This window comes from Chelonoidis abingdonii, chromosome 3 (genome assembly GCF_003597395.2).
Source record: "Chelonoidis abingdonii isolate Lonesome George chromosome 3, CheloAbing_2.0, whole genome shotgun sequence".
In the NCBI taxonomy this organism is placed as follows: Eukaryota; Metazoa; Chordata; order Testudines; family Testudinidae; genus Chelonoidis; species Chelonoidis abingdonii.
Window position 1 is genome coordinate 141,768,634 of NC_133771.1, and position 16,476 is coordinate 141,785,109.

The 16,476-nt window shown below is 45.7% G+C and overlaps 1 protein-coding gene across 3 annotated transcripts in view; it reads left to right on the forward strand.

Annotated features, from left to right (window-relative positions):
• RYR2 (ryanodine receptor 2) overlaps nt 1-16,476 on the forward strand; it is a 749,362-nt gene that overhangs the window by 656,216 nt on the left and 76,670 nt on the right. For 2 of the 3 annotated variants that reach the window (XM_075064183.1, XM_075064185.1), the window contains 3 exons: nt 4,312-4,344; nt 5,755-5,835; nt 14,109-14,197. In XM_075064183.1, coding sequence (XP_074920284.1) covers nt 4,312-4,344; nt 5,755-5,835; nt 14,109-14,197 — 203 coding nt within the window. The remainder of the gene's footprint in view (nt 1-4,311; nt 4,345-5,754; nt 5,836-14,108; nt 14,198-16,476) is intronic. The other variant, XM_075064184.1, reaches the window with a different exon arrangement.

Here is a 16,476-nt window from a genome sequence, read left to right on the forward strand (position 1 = left end):
CCTCCAGGAACTTATCTAGTGCTTTTTAAAATCTTGTTATAGTCTTGACCTTGACAGCATCCTCAGGCAAAGAGTTCCATGGGTTGAAAGCATTGTGTGAAGAAATGCATCCTTTTGTTTGTTTTAAACCTGCTGCTTACTAATTTCATTTGATGACCCCTAGTTCTTGAGTTATGAGAAGTAAATAACATTTACTTCACTCCTTACTTGCTTTCTCCACACCAGTCATGATTTTATCGACCTCTATCATATTTCCCCTTTAGCTGTTTCTTTTCCAAGCTGAAGAGTCCCAGCCTTATTAATCTGTCCTTATATGGAAGCTGTTCCATACCCCTAATATTTTTGTTGCCCTTTTCTGAACCTTTTACAATTCTAGTATATCATTTTTGAGATGAGGTGACCACATCTGCACACAGTATTCAAGATGTGGGCATATCATGGATTCATAGAGAGGCAATATGATATTTTCTGTGTTAACTCTCTCTTTCCTAATGATTCACAACACTGTTAGCTTTTTTTGACTGCCACTGCACCTTGAGTGGATATTTTCAGAGAACTATCCACACTGACTCCAAGATCTCTTTCTTAAGTGGTAACAGCCAATTTAGACCCTGTCATTTTTTATGTATAGCTGGGATTATATTTTCCAATGTGCATTACTTTGTAGTTATCAAAACTGAATTTCAGTTGCCATTTTGTTGCCAGTTACCTAGTTTTGTGAGGTCCCTTTGTAACTCTTTACAGTCTGTTTTGTACTTAGCTACCTTGAATAGTTTGGTATCATATGAAAATCTTGCCACCAGACTGTTTATCCCTTTTTCCAGATCATTTATGAATATGTTGAACAGTACTTGTCCCAGTACAAACCCCTGAGGGACACCCTAGTTACCTTTTTTCATTCTGAAAACCGACCATTTATTCCACCTTTTGTTTCCTATCTTTTAACAAGTCACTGATCCATGAGAGGACCTTCCCTCTTATCCCATGACAGCTTACTTTGCTTAAGAGGCTTTATCTGGCTTCAGGTCTTGAATGGTCTGTTTCCTATGAGATTTATTGGAACTGAGGAGCAATAAAGAGACAATGACAGACTTGTGGCACTGGTAACTCAGCGGAACAAATTCTGGATCTTTTAATGGAAATATATTAATTGGTGTTACTATGGCAGATCCTTGCTGTTTGACAGTTGTACATTCATCAAAATTGGGCCCTGCCTTTTAGAATGGTCAATATTTTTTAATATATAATGTCCCACAAATCTGTTTAAATATTAATAGCAGTGGGGATTTCAAAATGGAGACTAGGAAAGAATTAATGAACCAAGATTCAAACACTTTCAAGGCGATATGTGTGCTTGTTACATTCAGTCTTATTTTTATTTTACTGCAGACGTCGCTTCTGTTTGAATACATCACAGAATCAGACTCGCAACTGCACACACTGTAGGCATAAAGCCATTCATGTGTGTAACCATACCATTTACGTGCAACATGGGCAATGGCAGCATTTTAACCAAATAGTTACATGTTTAATCAACTGTACTATAGTATATACATCACATCAATTGAAGCTAACCTAAGCAGTGACTCGCTTCCCTAAGTCATGCTATATGCAGTATGTATGTTTGTAAGTACACTATATGTATAAATGTTTGTGTGTGGAGGCATGAATTTGTGTACGTGACACCAAAAGTGGCTTGCTTAGATTTTAAGCAAAGAAATGGATCTGAATTCCAGATGTGTAACTTGTAGTCTGCAAAGAGAGACCTCTCTGTAGTCATTAAATAGTGTTTATATCCTGAAAAAATGCTAATGTTACCAGCATTTGTTTCTGAGTCAGATTATGGTCTATTTTTTTTAATGCCAAGGATTTGTCATTATAAAAGAGATTCAGATATTTTATTGGTCAGAAGAATCTGATCTCTGTAATCAGTACAGGCATACTGCTCAAAACTGCTTGTGATGAACATTGAAACATATAAATCATTTGTTTTTAAAAAGTAATCTATGGGTCTGACCCACTTGCCTTTGTTCCTTGTGATAGGAGGCATACAACATTACCTTTCTGACTTGCTATACTTTTGAGTATGATTTGTACTCATTTTACACAGATATAAATACATTTTTCCATGAGGTACTATGAATGATCAGATCGAACGTACTAGGAGGGAGGATAAAACTGAAATAACAAAACCTCAAAAGACAGTCTTTCATTATTTCAATGAAAACACACTTGCAGTAATTCAGCAGTTATGAAACCATCTCTACAGAGACACTGAATGAAAGAACCAAATGCTTTGCAGCGTGCAAACTGCAATTTCTTTTACAGCAAACTGATTCTTATAGTGAAGTTGATGTGTCAGGAAATGATTTCATTATAAAGGAATATTGCCATCATTTAATTCAAGGTTTTCCTGTCCCTCCCCACCTTCCCTGAATGTCTCCAAAAGCCGAGAAGGGGAAAAGAAAGAAAAGCAAAAGTAGAGAGGTCTTGAGAGGGAGGTGAAATGGTAGGAGAGGAAATAAAAATAAATATTTTCAGCCACTTTAAAGGACATTATCAAATGATTTACATTTTTAAAGGTCTTCTCAACCATTCCTCTTACTTTGGACTTTCCCTCTCACCATAGTCAGAGTAATGCTGAAGTTTTTAATAGCACCAAATTTTTATCTAGTTTTATTTTTATGTATATTTTTAATATATATATTTTTTAATATTCACTACACACAGAACCACTTAAAAGCCAGGCACAGGACACTCAGTATTGCCAGGTTATAAGCACTGTGGTCTCGACCCAGCAAAGTTCTTAGGCCTTGATTCAGCTAAGCATATGCTTTTAAGTGCTTTGCTGAAATACGGACTTAAGTACATGCTCTGTTTAAGCACATGAGTATTCCATTAAAATTCATGGCTGGAGTGCTCAGAACCTTGTGTTATCAAGTTCAATATGAATATTAATTGTTTCTGAGAAACTTTGTGTGTGAGAATGAAAGTGAGAAAACAGTGCAGATTGAGTGCTGTTCAGAGCTCCTGCCAAGCTTTGTACAGTAGTTTGTTTAAAAAAGCAACCATTTTTTCTTGTGACTATACTACTTTAACACTCTCACCTCACCTAGGCCCTAATTTAAGAAAGCATGCTGCAGTGTTCTTGTGCTTAAATATTTAAATATTTTCCTCAGTTGAGGTCCTAATTTTGCTGCATCTACTGAATTTATTTTTCCTGTCACTTTTTATGCTCCTCCCACCCACCCCCTTTTCCAAGTGAAAGTGGTCAGCTAGCCGCATGGCAGAGTCAACTTTTCTTTAGAAGAAAAGAAAATATTCACCTGACAAACATTTTTTTTAAAATAGGAAGTGGGAGGGGCCTAAATAAAATACATGTGAAATATTTGTTTTGTGAAAAAACGTTATATTGAAAATCAATTTTACCGGAATATTGAAATCTAAATTAATTCAGTTGTTTTATAACATTCCCATAATAGTCTTGATTTGTGTTCTTTGTTCATGCCAAACTGCCACTGAAGTCAGTGAGAGATTTGGATACTCAAGGAATGTGTAGTTAGGCCTTTTGTAGGCTTGATCCTGCAAACATTTACGTATGTTTAATTTTCCTTACATGTGTTATCCCCTTGAAGTCATCAAAGTCTCATTTACGTGCTTATGTTTTTGCAGGTTCAGGTTCCATAAAGGTAATTGAGATTCTGCAAGGTTCTTAGCATTCTGGCCCTTATCCAGCAAAGCACTTAAGCACATACTTAATATTAAAACATGAGGAATCCAATTGAGTTATAAAAATAAAATGCTCGATATTGCAAGATGCTGAACATTCCAAGTCCAACAAAGTGTTTAAGCATCTTGCAGAATTGAACCCACGTTGATTAATATACTACTTGTGTGTACAGGATCCTCTTTTAGTCTTTTTGTGTTTCGTTATTTAATTAGTTGTAAGGATTTTCCATCTTGTACAGTTGAAAAGCTATGTATCTGGTATAAATGTCCGACCCAGAAACAAATTATGTTAAAGATCATCTGTAGTACTTGATTCATTGTCAGGGAGAAGGCTATGCAATTTTTTTTTCTTTTTGCCATTTCAGTGATAATGCAGCAAGAACTAGGGGGTGGAAAAAACATTTTAAGTCTCCCTATGTTTGCCACATTTTTATGTATACCTGGTGATACTTGGTTTGGTCACCAAATATTGTGTCTTGCTGGCCAACAGGGAAAAGAGTGAAATGATTTTATATACTTCTTTTAATGTTCACATTAGTTTTCAAAATGGTTTTGCTTCCTAACCCTACCATTATACTGAAGCCTCTCACTTTGAAAGTCACAGACTGCGGACTGGTAAGTCCATTGGCTATTTGTAATTGTAATCATTCATAATTTTTATGTACAGCAAGCATCCAACCATATTCCTGTTTATACATCATATATATGCATATATATTGTCTCTCTAATTCAAGTACTTCCAGTCAGTGAGACGTTTTTATATTTTTGTTTAACTCTCATTATTTCTTTTATTCACCAACTGAAAAGGATAATGTTCTTAATATCATATTGAAGTTCAGGTACCAGTCCAAAATGCCTCCTATTTTTAAGAAAACTCTCAGAATTAATATACTGTACTTTTTCAATTTACTTGCATTTTTGTCTTTTAGTTTCATGCCATCATCAAGTAACAAATGATACCACATTAAAATTCTCTGTATTTGAAAAAAAAAAATTGTTTCCATTTTTGCCAAGATGCCATTTGTCCCCAAGCTATTTGTATAAAGCCCTAATAATGAAATCATTTGCCTTTAATACCCCAGTGTAGTTTTGCTTGCTCTTATGTCTTCCCTCTGTGCCAATTTTATCAAGCTTCCAGTTCAACTTTGTTAATCTCTGATCTTTCCTGGAGCCACTAATGCTTCCCCTTTTTCTCATTTAAACTTCCAGATTAACTCTCTGTACTGATACAACTGTAGAGGTGCATTAATTGAATGGAGACCATGTTAGTGTACCAGATTTTCTTGAGCAATTTTGGAGATCTTTTAAAGCTCTAAACACCTGGATAACTGCTATCTACAGAAAAACTAGGCCATAGTGCCTAGTTCTGCAAAAGCCCTTAAGGACACATTGAAGTCCAGCCCTATTCAGAAAAAAACACTTAAGCACGTTCTTGGTGCTTTGATTAACCAGAACTAAGGGAATTAGGTGCCTAGTATCCACTGGCTTTCAATGAGAATTAGTTGCCTAGCTCTTTTAGACTCCTTCGAAAATCCCAGGTTAAGTGTTTTCTGAGAACATAAATGTCTAAAAAGTTGTTGGCTTATTTTGCTTTAAAATATATATATTTTAAAAGGTCTCTTTTCTACAATACTTGATTAATTTTTCAGGCTTTTCAATATTTATCAGACATTGGAACAAAGTAAATCCAGTATTAACCTTTGTACATGATGCAGACTTCGTGCCAACAAAAACAAAAGAAGAGTATAAATGACTGAGTTCTTCTAAAATGTTGCCAAGCCCATGCTGCCACATTTTATAGAGAGAAATTTGTGTCTTGAAATGTTAGTGATCTTTTCTTATGGAAGAGAAATAGCACCCACCTGCCAGCCACATGCCATGCTTCAGATAGAATAGTGGCTATAAAATTGCATTTTGTATGTTTGTTAATGGTGACTATAGATTAAATATGGAGATTTGGTAAGGGGGAGTGGAGAGCTAGTTGACAGTCTGTGATAATTTGTACCTCCATCTGGCTTTCCACAGGAGAAAAGGTAATGCAGGATGACGAATTCACCTGTGACCTCTTCCGCTTCCTCCAGTTGCTTTGTGAAGGACACAGTTCAGGTTTGTGGGCAGGCTGCGAGTCAGCTGAGCCAAGGTGATGGTAACCAGGGATAAAAGCTCATGAGTGCTGAAGGCTTGGCAAGTTTTAAGGAAATATTATGAAAGATTCCTGAGTAACTGAACTGTACATGAAAGAAAAATATTTATGTGAAGTTAAAATGTCAAGTTTCCTTGTTCATTTAAACATTGGGAGAAAAAAAAGTCTCACAAAATGATAACTCCTGGAGCAGGAACTATGTGAAAGGTAAATTAAATAGAAAATGAATTGTACTCTAGTTTTAGCTCCTGATCACTAAATGAGAGGAAAATCTCAAAGGAGGGCTTTGCCGTGAACATATTATACTTTGGCGTGCACAGTATTTTTAGAGTTCTGGTTATCACTGAAGGAGGTTAAGGGGCTTAAATGTCATTCCAGGAGCATGTGGGAGATCTTCATTGAAGAAGGAATGATAATTTTACATATATAAAAGCAAGAAATACTAGCAATTTCTTTTAAAGTATTTTTAATATTAGTTCACTTACTCATATACTTTGTGGCTTTATAAAAAAGGTTCTTCGAGTGATTGTTCATATCCATTCCAGTTAGGTGTGCACGAGCCGCATGCACATTTGTCGGAAAACTTTTTACCCTAGCAACACTCGGCGGGTCGGCTGGGTGCCCCCTGGAGTGGCGCCGCTATGGCATCAGATATATACCCCAGCCGACCCGGCCACCCTTCAGTTCCTTCTTACCGCCCTTGTCGGTCATTGGAACAGTGGAGTGCGGCTTAGCTGACCTCCACCTTCCCTAGCTACTCATAGTTTTTCCTCGTTGTTGTCGTATAAATAATTGTTGTTCTTGTAGATATATATAGATAGATAGATTTAGTTGTAAGTTCTTAAATTAATAATATAGTTAGTTGTTACTAGTTAGCCGGGTTCGGGGAGTAGCCCCTTCCTCGCACCCGGTGCCGGAGCTCATGCCCGGCTGACCGGGGTTCAAACCGTGCTCGGCTTGTCACAGGCCGATGCCAACAGGAGACCCACATGACTCCTGTTCGAAGTGCCTCGGGGAATCGCATTTAACTGCTAAGTGCTCGATTTGCAAGGCTTTCAAGCCGCGAACTAAAAAGGAGCGGGACATCAGACTAAAACAGTCCCTCATGGAAGCAGCCTTGACACCACCTTCGGCACCGAGCACCGGTGAGTCGGTGAGCAGAGACACTCCCACGGCACCTGATCGCACCGGTACACCTAAAGACTCCCGGCACCAGCCGCCACCGGCACCAAAGTCGACTCCACGTCGCTCCCTCTCCTCGAGGCCAAAAAAGGCTAAGACTCCTGCTGCTTTGGCAACGCCACGCCACAGCCAGAGAGTGCACCCAGATTGGACCGCCCGGTGCCGATACCCGCCGCGGCACCGACAAAATCGGTATAGTTGATTCTGGTCCCGCGAGGGCCATTGAGTCTGGCACCTGATAGCTCCCCGGCGCATACCGTGGTAGAGCTCACCATGCCATCCACGCCAAAGGCGTTTTCGGCGGCGAGAGACTTGATCGCCCTCATGGATACGGCACTCCCCCTACCCCTGGCACCGCAGGTGCAGGTAATCCAATCTATGGGCAAGCCGAACCTGACCAGACCACCGTCTGTCGGCTCAGCGGACCGGCACCGCTCAAGATCGCGGTCCCGCAGGCACTCGCGGTTGAGACGACGCTCCCACTCTCAACGCCGCTCGCAGTCCCAGCACGGTTCCCCTACATGGCACCGGTCAGACTCACGGCACTGGTCGGATTCACACTCCCCACCTCGCTATTTGCGGCACCGCTCTAGTTCCTGGCACCGACCCAGGCACCGCACCTCCTGGAGCCGCTCACGTCGCAGGGACTCGAGATCCCGGTCGACCTCCCAGCACTGGTCTGGTCGCAGGTCCCAGTCTCGATCACAGTACCGTTCTGAATACCGGCACCGGTGCCCGCTAAGCAGGGCAGCAAGGTCCATCGGAACCTCAGCCCAAGGTTTCTCTGCTCCTCCATGGCCATCCAGGCAGATGTCGGTGTTCTCCCACATAGACAGTTACTACGACCAGGACCGTGATACGGAGGTACCTATCGGGGTCTTCCAGGATGTCCACTCTCAGGACACGGGACCTCAACAGTGGTCCTTTTGGACACCCTGGGTGTACTACCAGGCCCAGGGTGCTCCTTTGGCCCAGACTCGCTCCGCTCCCTCAGAGCATCGGGCGCCTGAGGCCACCATCAGCTGTCCCCCTCCAGCTGGGACAGAGGAGCAGATGATCCATCCGCCAGACTCCCCGGTGCCGCTAGAGCAGGAACCGACCCATGAGCAAGAGGCCATTCAGGACCCTCTCATCCCCGGAGTGTCATCCTCTTCTTCTCCAGATGAGGCAGTGGCAGGGACCTCGTCATCAGGGCCCCCACCGATAGACCTCAGGGCTCATCAGGACCTCCTTAGAAGGGTGGTGCTTAACATCAACCTCCCAGTAGAGGAAGTCCCAGAGGTCAAGGACCCCGTCGTGAGCATCCTGTTGGCGGATGCCCCCACTAGGGTGGCTCTGCCCTTCATTAAGACCATCCAGGCCACTGCCGACACCTTATGGCAGTCCCCAGCCTCCATTCCCCCTACAGCAAAGGGAGTCGAGAGGAAATACATAGTACCCTCTCGGGAGTACGAATACCTATATGTCCACCCTCCTCCCTCCTCATTAGTTTTCCAATCGGTCAACAAAAGGGAACACCATGGCCAACAGGCACCAGCCCCCAAATCTAAGGAGGCTAGGCGGATGGACCTGCTGGGCCGCAAGGTGTATTCGGCAGGTGCCCTGCAGCTCCGGGTGGCCAATCAGCAGGCTCTCCTGAGCCATTATAGCTACAACACCTGGGTGGAGGTGGGTAGGTTCACAGAACTACTATCCCCAGGCTCGCGTCAAGAATTTGCCGCATTCCTTGAAGAAGGGAAGAAGGTGGCCAGAACCTCCCTCCAAGCTTCTCTCGATGCGGCCGACTCGGCAGCCAGAACTCTAGCCTCAGGTATCACCATGAGGCGTATCTCCTGGCTCCAGGTCTCCAACCTGCCACCCGAGCTCCAATACACCATCCAGGACTTACCCTTTGATGGCAAGGTTTTGTTCTCTGAGAAGACTGACCCCATGTTGCAGAGTTTAAAAGACAACAGGGTCATCATGCGCTCGTTGGGCATCCATACCCCTGTGACCCAATGTAGACCCTTCCAGCCTCAACCCCACCGCCCATACTTTGTGCCCCGGCACAGGCAAGACTTCAGTAGAAGACGCGGGCGGGGTGACTGTAGACACCAGTCCAGGCCCCAAGGGGGTCAAAACCACGGGCCCCCAAAGGCACCTCTGGGCCTAAGTCTACCTTTTGAAGGTGCGCACGAGGACGGCGTACCAGTTTCAGGACAGGATCCTTCTCCTCCCTTCTCCAACCATCTCTCCTACTTCCTCCCGGTGTGGTCCCAACTGACCTCAGATCTCTGGGTCCTACACACGGTGAAACAAGGTGTAGTACGGCGGGACCGGGGCTCAACCCTCCTCAAAGGGGGCGGGAGGGGAGTTGCACCGGCTCACCGCACTCCTTCGGCCTGGGGCCCGTCCCTTGTTGGGGTGCTGAGGGAACCGCCAACAGTTAGTAGGGGGCTCCGGCCCTGCCGGTCGGGCTGGGCACGAAGCCAGGAGTCTATGCCAGCCCAGGCCCTTGGACAGGGCGGGGCAACACACACAGTTAGGCTCAGGCCTTACAGCAGGGCTGAGCGATAAGGCAACAGTATATATAAGCCCAGGCCCTTGGGTAGGGCAGGGCAACACACACAGTTAGGCTCAGGCCTCACAGCAGGGCTGAGCGATAAGGCAACCACTGTAGATGGTCTCCTCAGGCAAAGGGAGGGGGAGTCTGCCACCCTTAAAGGGGTGGCAGGGGGAACGCAGGCCCTCCCACTCCACTGCGTTCCAGCCCAGGGCCCTAGCAGCGGTCAACGCTGCTGGTGATCAGTGGGGGATCCTGACCGAAACACACTGACATGGGCTCAGGCGAGTCTGCAGCCGGACAAGGGTCGGCTGCCCCCGGGCCACTTCCAGCCTCCCCCTCACTGGGTACCTGCCCTTCACCTGCGTCGTCCAGGGGGTCCCAAACCATGGGTTTCTCAGAGGGTCCGGCAGCGGGAGGTCCAGTGTACTCCTCAAGGTACCGGGGGTCGGGCGGTCCGGTCCACTCCTCAGGGTACCAGGGGTCGGGTGGTCCGGTCCAGTCCTCCACAGGCCGAGCGTCAGACAGCTCAGCTGGCTTCTCTGGGTACTGGCCCCAGGGGAGGTCAGGCCAGTACTCCTCCGGATACCGGGTGCGGGGTAAGCCAGGCCCAGCGGGAGCTCGGGCCCCAGCGTCTGCCTTCTCTGGCAGCCTCCTCCTAACTGAGGGCTGGGGCCGGGCCTTTGTACTTCCTGTCCTGCCCCTTGACTTCTGGGGGGCGGGGACAGGCGGTGGGGGCCTTGGACTTCCTGTCCCACCCCTTGACTTCCCGGGGGGCAGGGACAGGCGGCCGGGCCTCCGCCCGGGGCCGCACCTTCTCTGGCCTATTCCCCTCAGGAGCGTGGGGGAGGGGGGACCCCTCGCTACACAAGGATACCACCTCCAATTTGTTTCATCCCCGCCTTCCCACCCCCCGACCCAGTCCCTCTTCAGGGACCCCTCTCACAAGCAAGTCCTCTTACAAGAAGTGCAGTCTCTTCTCGCTGCAGGAGCAGTAGAGGAGGTACCATCAGATGAGAAAGGGAAGGGGTTTTACTCCTGCTACTTTCTGATTCCCAAGTCCAAGGGAGGCCTCAGGCCTATCCTAGACCTGCGAGGCCTCAACAAGTTTATGGTCAAGTTGAAGTTCCGTATGGTCTCCCTGGGGACTATCATCCTGTCCTTGGATCCTGGAGACTGGTATGCTGCCCTCGACATGAAGGACGCATACTTCCACATTGCCATCTTCCCTCCGCACAGGAGGTATCTCCGCTTTGTGGTCAATCACCAGCACTTCCAATTTACTGTCCTCCCCTTTGGCCTCTCCACGGCCCCAAGGGTGTTCACGAAGTGCATGGCCGTCGTCGCCGCCTATCTCCGTCAGCAGCAGATACATGTATTTCCGTATCTGGATGACTGGCTCATCAAGGGAACCTCCCAGACTCAGGTCCGACAGCACGTGGGCATAATCACGGACCTATTCTCCTGGTTGGGGCTGCTCCTCAATGCGGAAAAGTCCAGCCTGGTCCCCACACAAAGGATGGACTTCACAGGGGTGACCCTGGACTCCACTCGAGCCAGGGTCTGCCTCCCTCAGCCACATTTCCAAGCGATTGCGACAATCATTCGAGGTCTGCAGACCTCCCCAACCACCTCGGCTCGCACGTGTCTCAGCCTACTAGGCCACATGGCCGCATGTACTTATGTGACCAAATATACCAGGCTCCACCTGCGGCCCCTTCAAACATGGTTCAATTCAGTCTACCATCCGGGCAGGGACCCAATAGACATTCTGGTGACAGTTCCCCCGAGCACCTTACGCTCCCTCGACTGGTGGCTAACTCCCTCCCTGGTGTGTGCAGGGCTACCGTTCCATCCACCACAGCCCTCACTGTCCCTAATGACAGATGCGTCATCTCTCGGTTGGGGGGCTCACCTAGGTCACCTTCGTACACAGGGCCTTTGATCTTCGCAGGAGCTGATGCTCCACATAAATGTCCGAGAACTGAGAGCAGTCCGCCTCACGTGCCAGGCGTTCCAGCAACATCTTCACGGCCGTTGTGTCTCAGTGTTTACAGACAACACAACGGCCATGTATTATATCAACAAACAGGGAGGGACTCGCTCTTCTCCCCTGTGTCAAGAGACCATTCGATTCTGGGACTTCTGCATAGCCCTCGAATAGACCGGTGGCGTTCTTTCTTCCAGGGATTCGGAACACTCTGGCGGATCAGCTGAGCAGATCCTTCCTCTTCACGAATGGTCGATAAGACAGACGTTATTACATCGATCTTCCAGAGGTGGGGGTTTCCAACTCAAGACCGTTCGCACTCTCGCACGAACGGAAGTGCCAAGCCGTTCCTGCTCCTTGCCAGGGTCCTTTCACCGGGGTCGATCAAGACGCATTCCTCATGTCGTGGAGGCGCCGCTCTATGCCCTTCCCACCATTCCCTCTGGTTCACAAGGTCCAATAAAACTTCGCTGGGGACGAGTGCATCTAATTCTGACGCGCCCAGCGGTGCCCAGACAACACTGTACATTCTAACCCTGCTCAACCTGTCCATGGCCCCCAGTTACCCTCCACTCCTTCCAGACCTCATAAACGCAGGACCAACGGCAGTCTTCGCCAACCCGACCCTACGGGCCCTCACCTCAGGCGTGCTCCTGCATGGCTGAACACATCGGAGCTTTCCGCTGTTCCGCTCCGGTACAGGCAAATTATTTTCCCTAGTAGCAGAAAGCTTCCACTCGGTCACGTCATGGCCAAGATGTGAACGTTCTCCCCTGCTGGTGTTACAACGCAAGAACGTTACTATACCTTCTGAGGCCTCGATCACGTTGGTCTGGACTAATCTCTGGTCTCTAAGCAACAGGTGCGATATCTCTCTGAGGGTGGCACTTGGCGCTATCTCAACATCCATCCTGGAGAAAGTGGCCACTCCGTGTTTTCCCACCCCTTATCCACCAGATTCCTTAAGGCCTGGAGCGCCTCTACCCCCCAGTACAACACCCGCCCCCACCTGGGACTCAACTTAGTCCTAAGCAAGACTTATAGCATCGCCATTTGAGCCATTTGGCGGACTTGCTCGCTCCTGTAACCTTTGTGGAAGACAGTCCCTTCCTAAATGGCCATTACATCGCCAGAAGGCTCTTCTCGGAACTTCGGGCGCTACGTGGATCCCCGCCATCATTACTGTCTTTCAACAAGGACAAGGTACAGTTGCGCTTCATCCGGCGTTCCTACCTAAGTAGTCGGCCTTACCATATCAACCAAAGGACATCTTCACCCCCCGGTCCTTCTTTCCGAAAGCCCTACTCTCTCAGAACGGGAGCAGCAGTTAGCATCTCCTTAAGATACTGAGGGCGCTGGCTTTTTATATCGAGTGGACAAAGCCTTCCGAAAATCCCCCCGAGCTGTTCCGTGGCAGTCGCTGAACTCATGAAAAGGTCATCTACCGGCCCCATGAGGATCTCCTCTTGGGTAACAGCGTGCATACGCACAATGCCTGGACCTGGCTCAAAGTCCTTCGGTCCCACCTCACTGCGCATTCACCATAGCTCAGGCTTTCAGCCGCTTTCCTGGCCCACGTGCCTATCCAGGAGATATGCCGCGCAGCGACCTGGTCATCGGTCCACACCTTTGCTTCACACTATGCTTTGGTCCAACAGTCTAGAGATGATGCAGCCTTTGGCGCAGCGGTTCTGCACGCTGCCACATCTCACTCCGACACCTCGGCTTAGGTAAGGCTTGGGAATCACCTAACTGGAATGGATATGAGCAATCACTCGAAGAAGAAAAGACAGTTACTCATCTTTGTAACTGTTGTTCTTCGAGGTGTGTGGCTCATATCCATTCCAAATCCACCCTCCTTCCCCACTGTGGGAGTAGCTGGCAAGAAGGAACTGAAGGGTGGCCGGGTTGGCTGGGGTATATATCTGGTGCCATAGCAGCGCCACTCCAGGGGGCACCCAGCCGACCCGCCGAGTGTTGCTAGGGTAAAAAGTTTTCCGACGAACGTGCACACGGCGCTCGCACATCTAACTGGAATGGATATGAGCAACACATCTCGAAGACAAACAGTTACAAAGGTGAGTAACCGTCTTATTCCAGTTTATAGCTGTCAAACATATTCATGTAATTGTCATCAGTAATGGCATAAGATTTAATTCGGATCTCATTTAGACTATTGTAAATCGGGAATAACTCAAGTGACGTTAATGTAGGGACATCAGTGTAAAATTGAGATAAGTGAGATCAAAGTCAGACTTATACTATGTTCACAGGAGAAAGCAGATATTAGAATGTGTAAACTGTTACATGATCTCCTCAATAAGATGGTACCATTCAGGAAGAGGTAAATGGATCACTGAATTAAAATATGGATTTAAACAGGAAAGTTACTTAAAAGATTTTTCAATTCTTTAAAGTAGGTTTTGACCAATGGATTATACCAGAATTTATTTTAATAAATAGTTCTGAAAATATTTGAGATTTAAATAAATTTTAACTTGAACTCATCCTCTCATTTTTAGATTTTCAGAATTATTTGAGAACTCAAACTGGTAACAACACAACTGTCAATATTATAATCTCCACTGTGGATTACTTACTGAGAGTTCAGGTAAACCCATTTTACATACTAATTTCAAATAAATAGAGGTAGCTGCCTTTTACTATTTCCATCTATACCTCATGTGCCTTAACACAGAGATGCTTTATTTTGCTTTGATTATGAGTAAACTAGGCCTACGTTACATTTACCAGTATATTACACATTCATCACAATGCTGCTGCACTTGGATGTCCCTCATACTCCATTTTTGGAGACACTGAAAAAGGGATCTGAAGCTGCTTCTTGGAGATAGTCTGATATCAATTGCAGGTTTTGGGACTAGGTTTTCCGTTTTTGCTAAATCATTTCCTTGGGGAGCAGAAGATGGCAGCAAAAGACGTTATCACTGGGCATTTCATGGGTTCCCAGGTAGGCCTCTGTGCTTCCTATGGTGCATCGGATACACTGGTGAGTTCTGTGATGTCTGACATCACTCCCCACTGGCATTCTGGCTTACAGGAAGCTCAGTCCAAGGTGCAAGATCTCCTTTCTGACAGCAAGAGATTATTAGCAAGGTTGGAAAATTTGAGACAACAGAACTTTGATGGAAAGACCAGACTTACAGCCGAGCTAGAGAAGGAGGTTCATGGTCTGTTTCCAGAAGCAGTTCCCTTCATCTGACTTCATTTATGCCTCCTTCACCAGAAGTTGCAGCCACAACAGCAACAGAAGAGACAAGCTAAAAGGAGACACTTAAACTCCATATTGTTAAATGGAGGCAGTTCTTGGCTAGATAGTATGGGGTCCTACTATGAAAAAAATTGAGTACTACTACTTAAACCAAGAACAGGTTTTTCTGCTGCTCATATGTTCTCAGCACCTGTTGAGCCCTAACCTGTGGTTTTGCCCAATCACAGTATGCATTTTCTGTATTCTCTATGGTGACCATTTGACCCATTTCCTTGCATTATGATGTGGAATTACCACAGGTTACTGAATATTGGAGATTATCCATTTCAAGTACACAATCCTATTCTATTCCATATAGGTTTTATGCTGTGTTCAGCACTGTAGTATCTCACTGCCTTCCAGCAGTGTTTAGTGACATGAGTACATGTCTGGCAACATATTTTTTGTTCTCTCATCTTGTACGGTGGGGAGGGGTTTTTTTGTGTGTATATTCAGATGCTTAGCAATGAGTGCATGTGTTTGTGTGAACACACACATTGCTATGCATATATATCAGAGAAGGCAAGATCAAAGAACTGCACCTTGCACTTGGAGTTAAATGTGGTGAGGTTTGTGATGGTCCTTAGTTCCTCGGAGAGTTCATTCCACACACACAGACCAAGAAAGTTCTGTCTCCCTCAAACAAGCTTTACCTTTATTGTAGAGAGTTTCATTGTGCCAGAGGAGCATAGTTGTCAACCATGGTCTTCATTGTGGAGCTTTAGGGAAGCTTTAGGCCATAGAGTGCCCTGAAAATAGGGACCAAGACCTTGAATTTGACTTGATGTTCTATCAGGAACCAGTGTAGAGAGTGGAAGACAGGTTTCATGTGTTCATCATAGTCTATGTTGCTGAGGAGATGTGCTGCAATGTTCTGTGCTATTTGGAGGCTTCAGTCTGGTCTGGGGTTCCTATCCAAACTGAGCCTCTGAACAATTTGTGCTGATTAGCTTTAGTTTAAAGAGATAATATCAAAATCCCATTTCTCTGGGAAAGCATCACATTGTCATAATCCATCAAAGGGTAATGCAGAAGATCTCATTCCTTTTCTGAATCAAGTACGTGAAGCACATAGAAGGAGTACTGCAGTAAACATATTTATCATTTTACCTATATGTCTCGTCTGTCTGAAAATCCACATTACTGCACACCTCACAGTATCTTTATTTTTAATTTAACCAATAAAATTTCCTTTTAGCATTTTTTGTTGTTGTTTCTAAAAATTCCAGTATGTGGAAAATCAATCCTTTTCTAGTTGTCACTGCTGTTGTCAGTATTACTGTGTGACCTTGCAAGTTCTTTAGAGGCTTGGTGGTAATAACAACAATAAACCCTTTTATGTTTTGTAGCTCATTTTGATGAAGTTTCAACTGGCATTCTTTAAAGAAGATGGAAAAAAGAATTCTGTGCACAAAGAATATTCAGTTCCTTGATTAAGCTAGCTGACAGGCAGAGAGTATAAAGACAGTATAAAGAGACGTAGTTCACATGAATGGCACACAGCACTGTGTTAATGATATATTCAGTTTAAGGACCCTTATGTTTGTGTGAAGCTTGAAATAAAAAGCCCAGGTAATCAAGACAAAAGTTGCAAAGACAAAAGTTAGATTTTGAAGGGA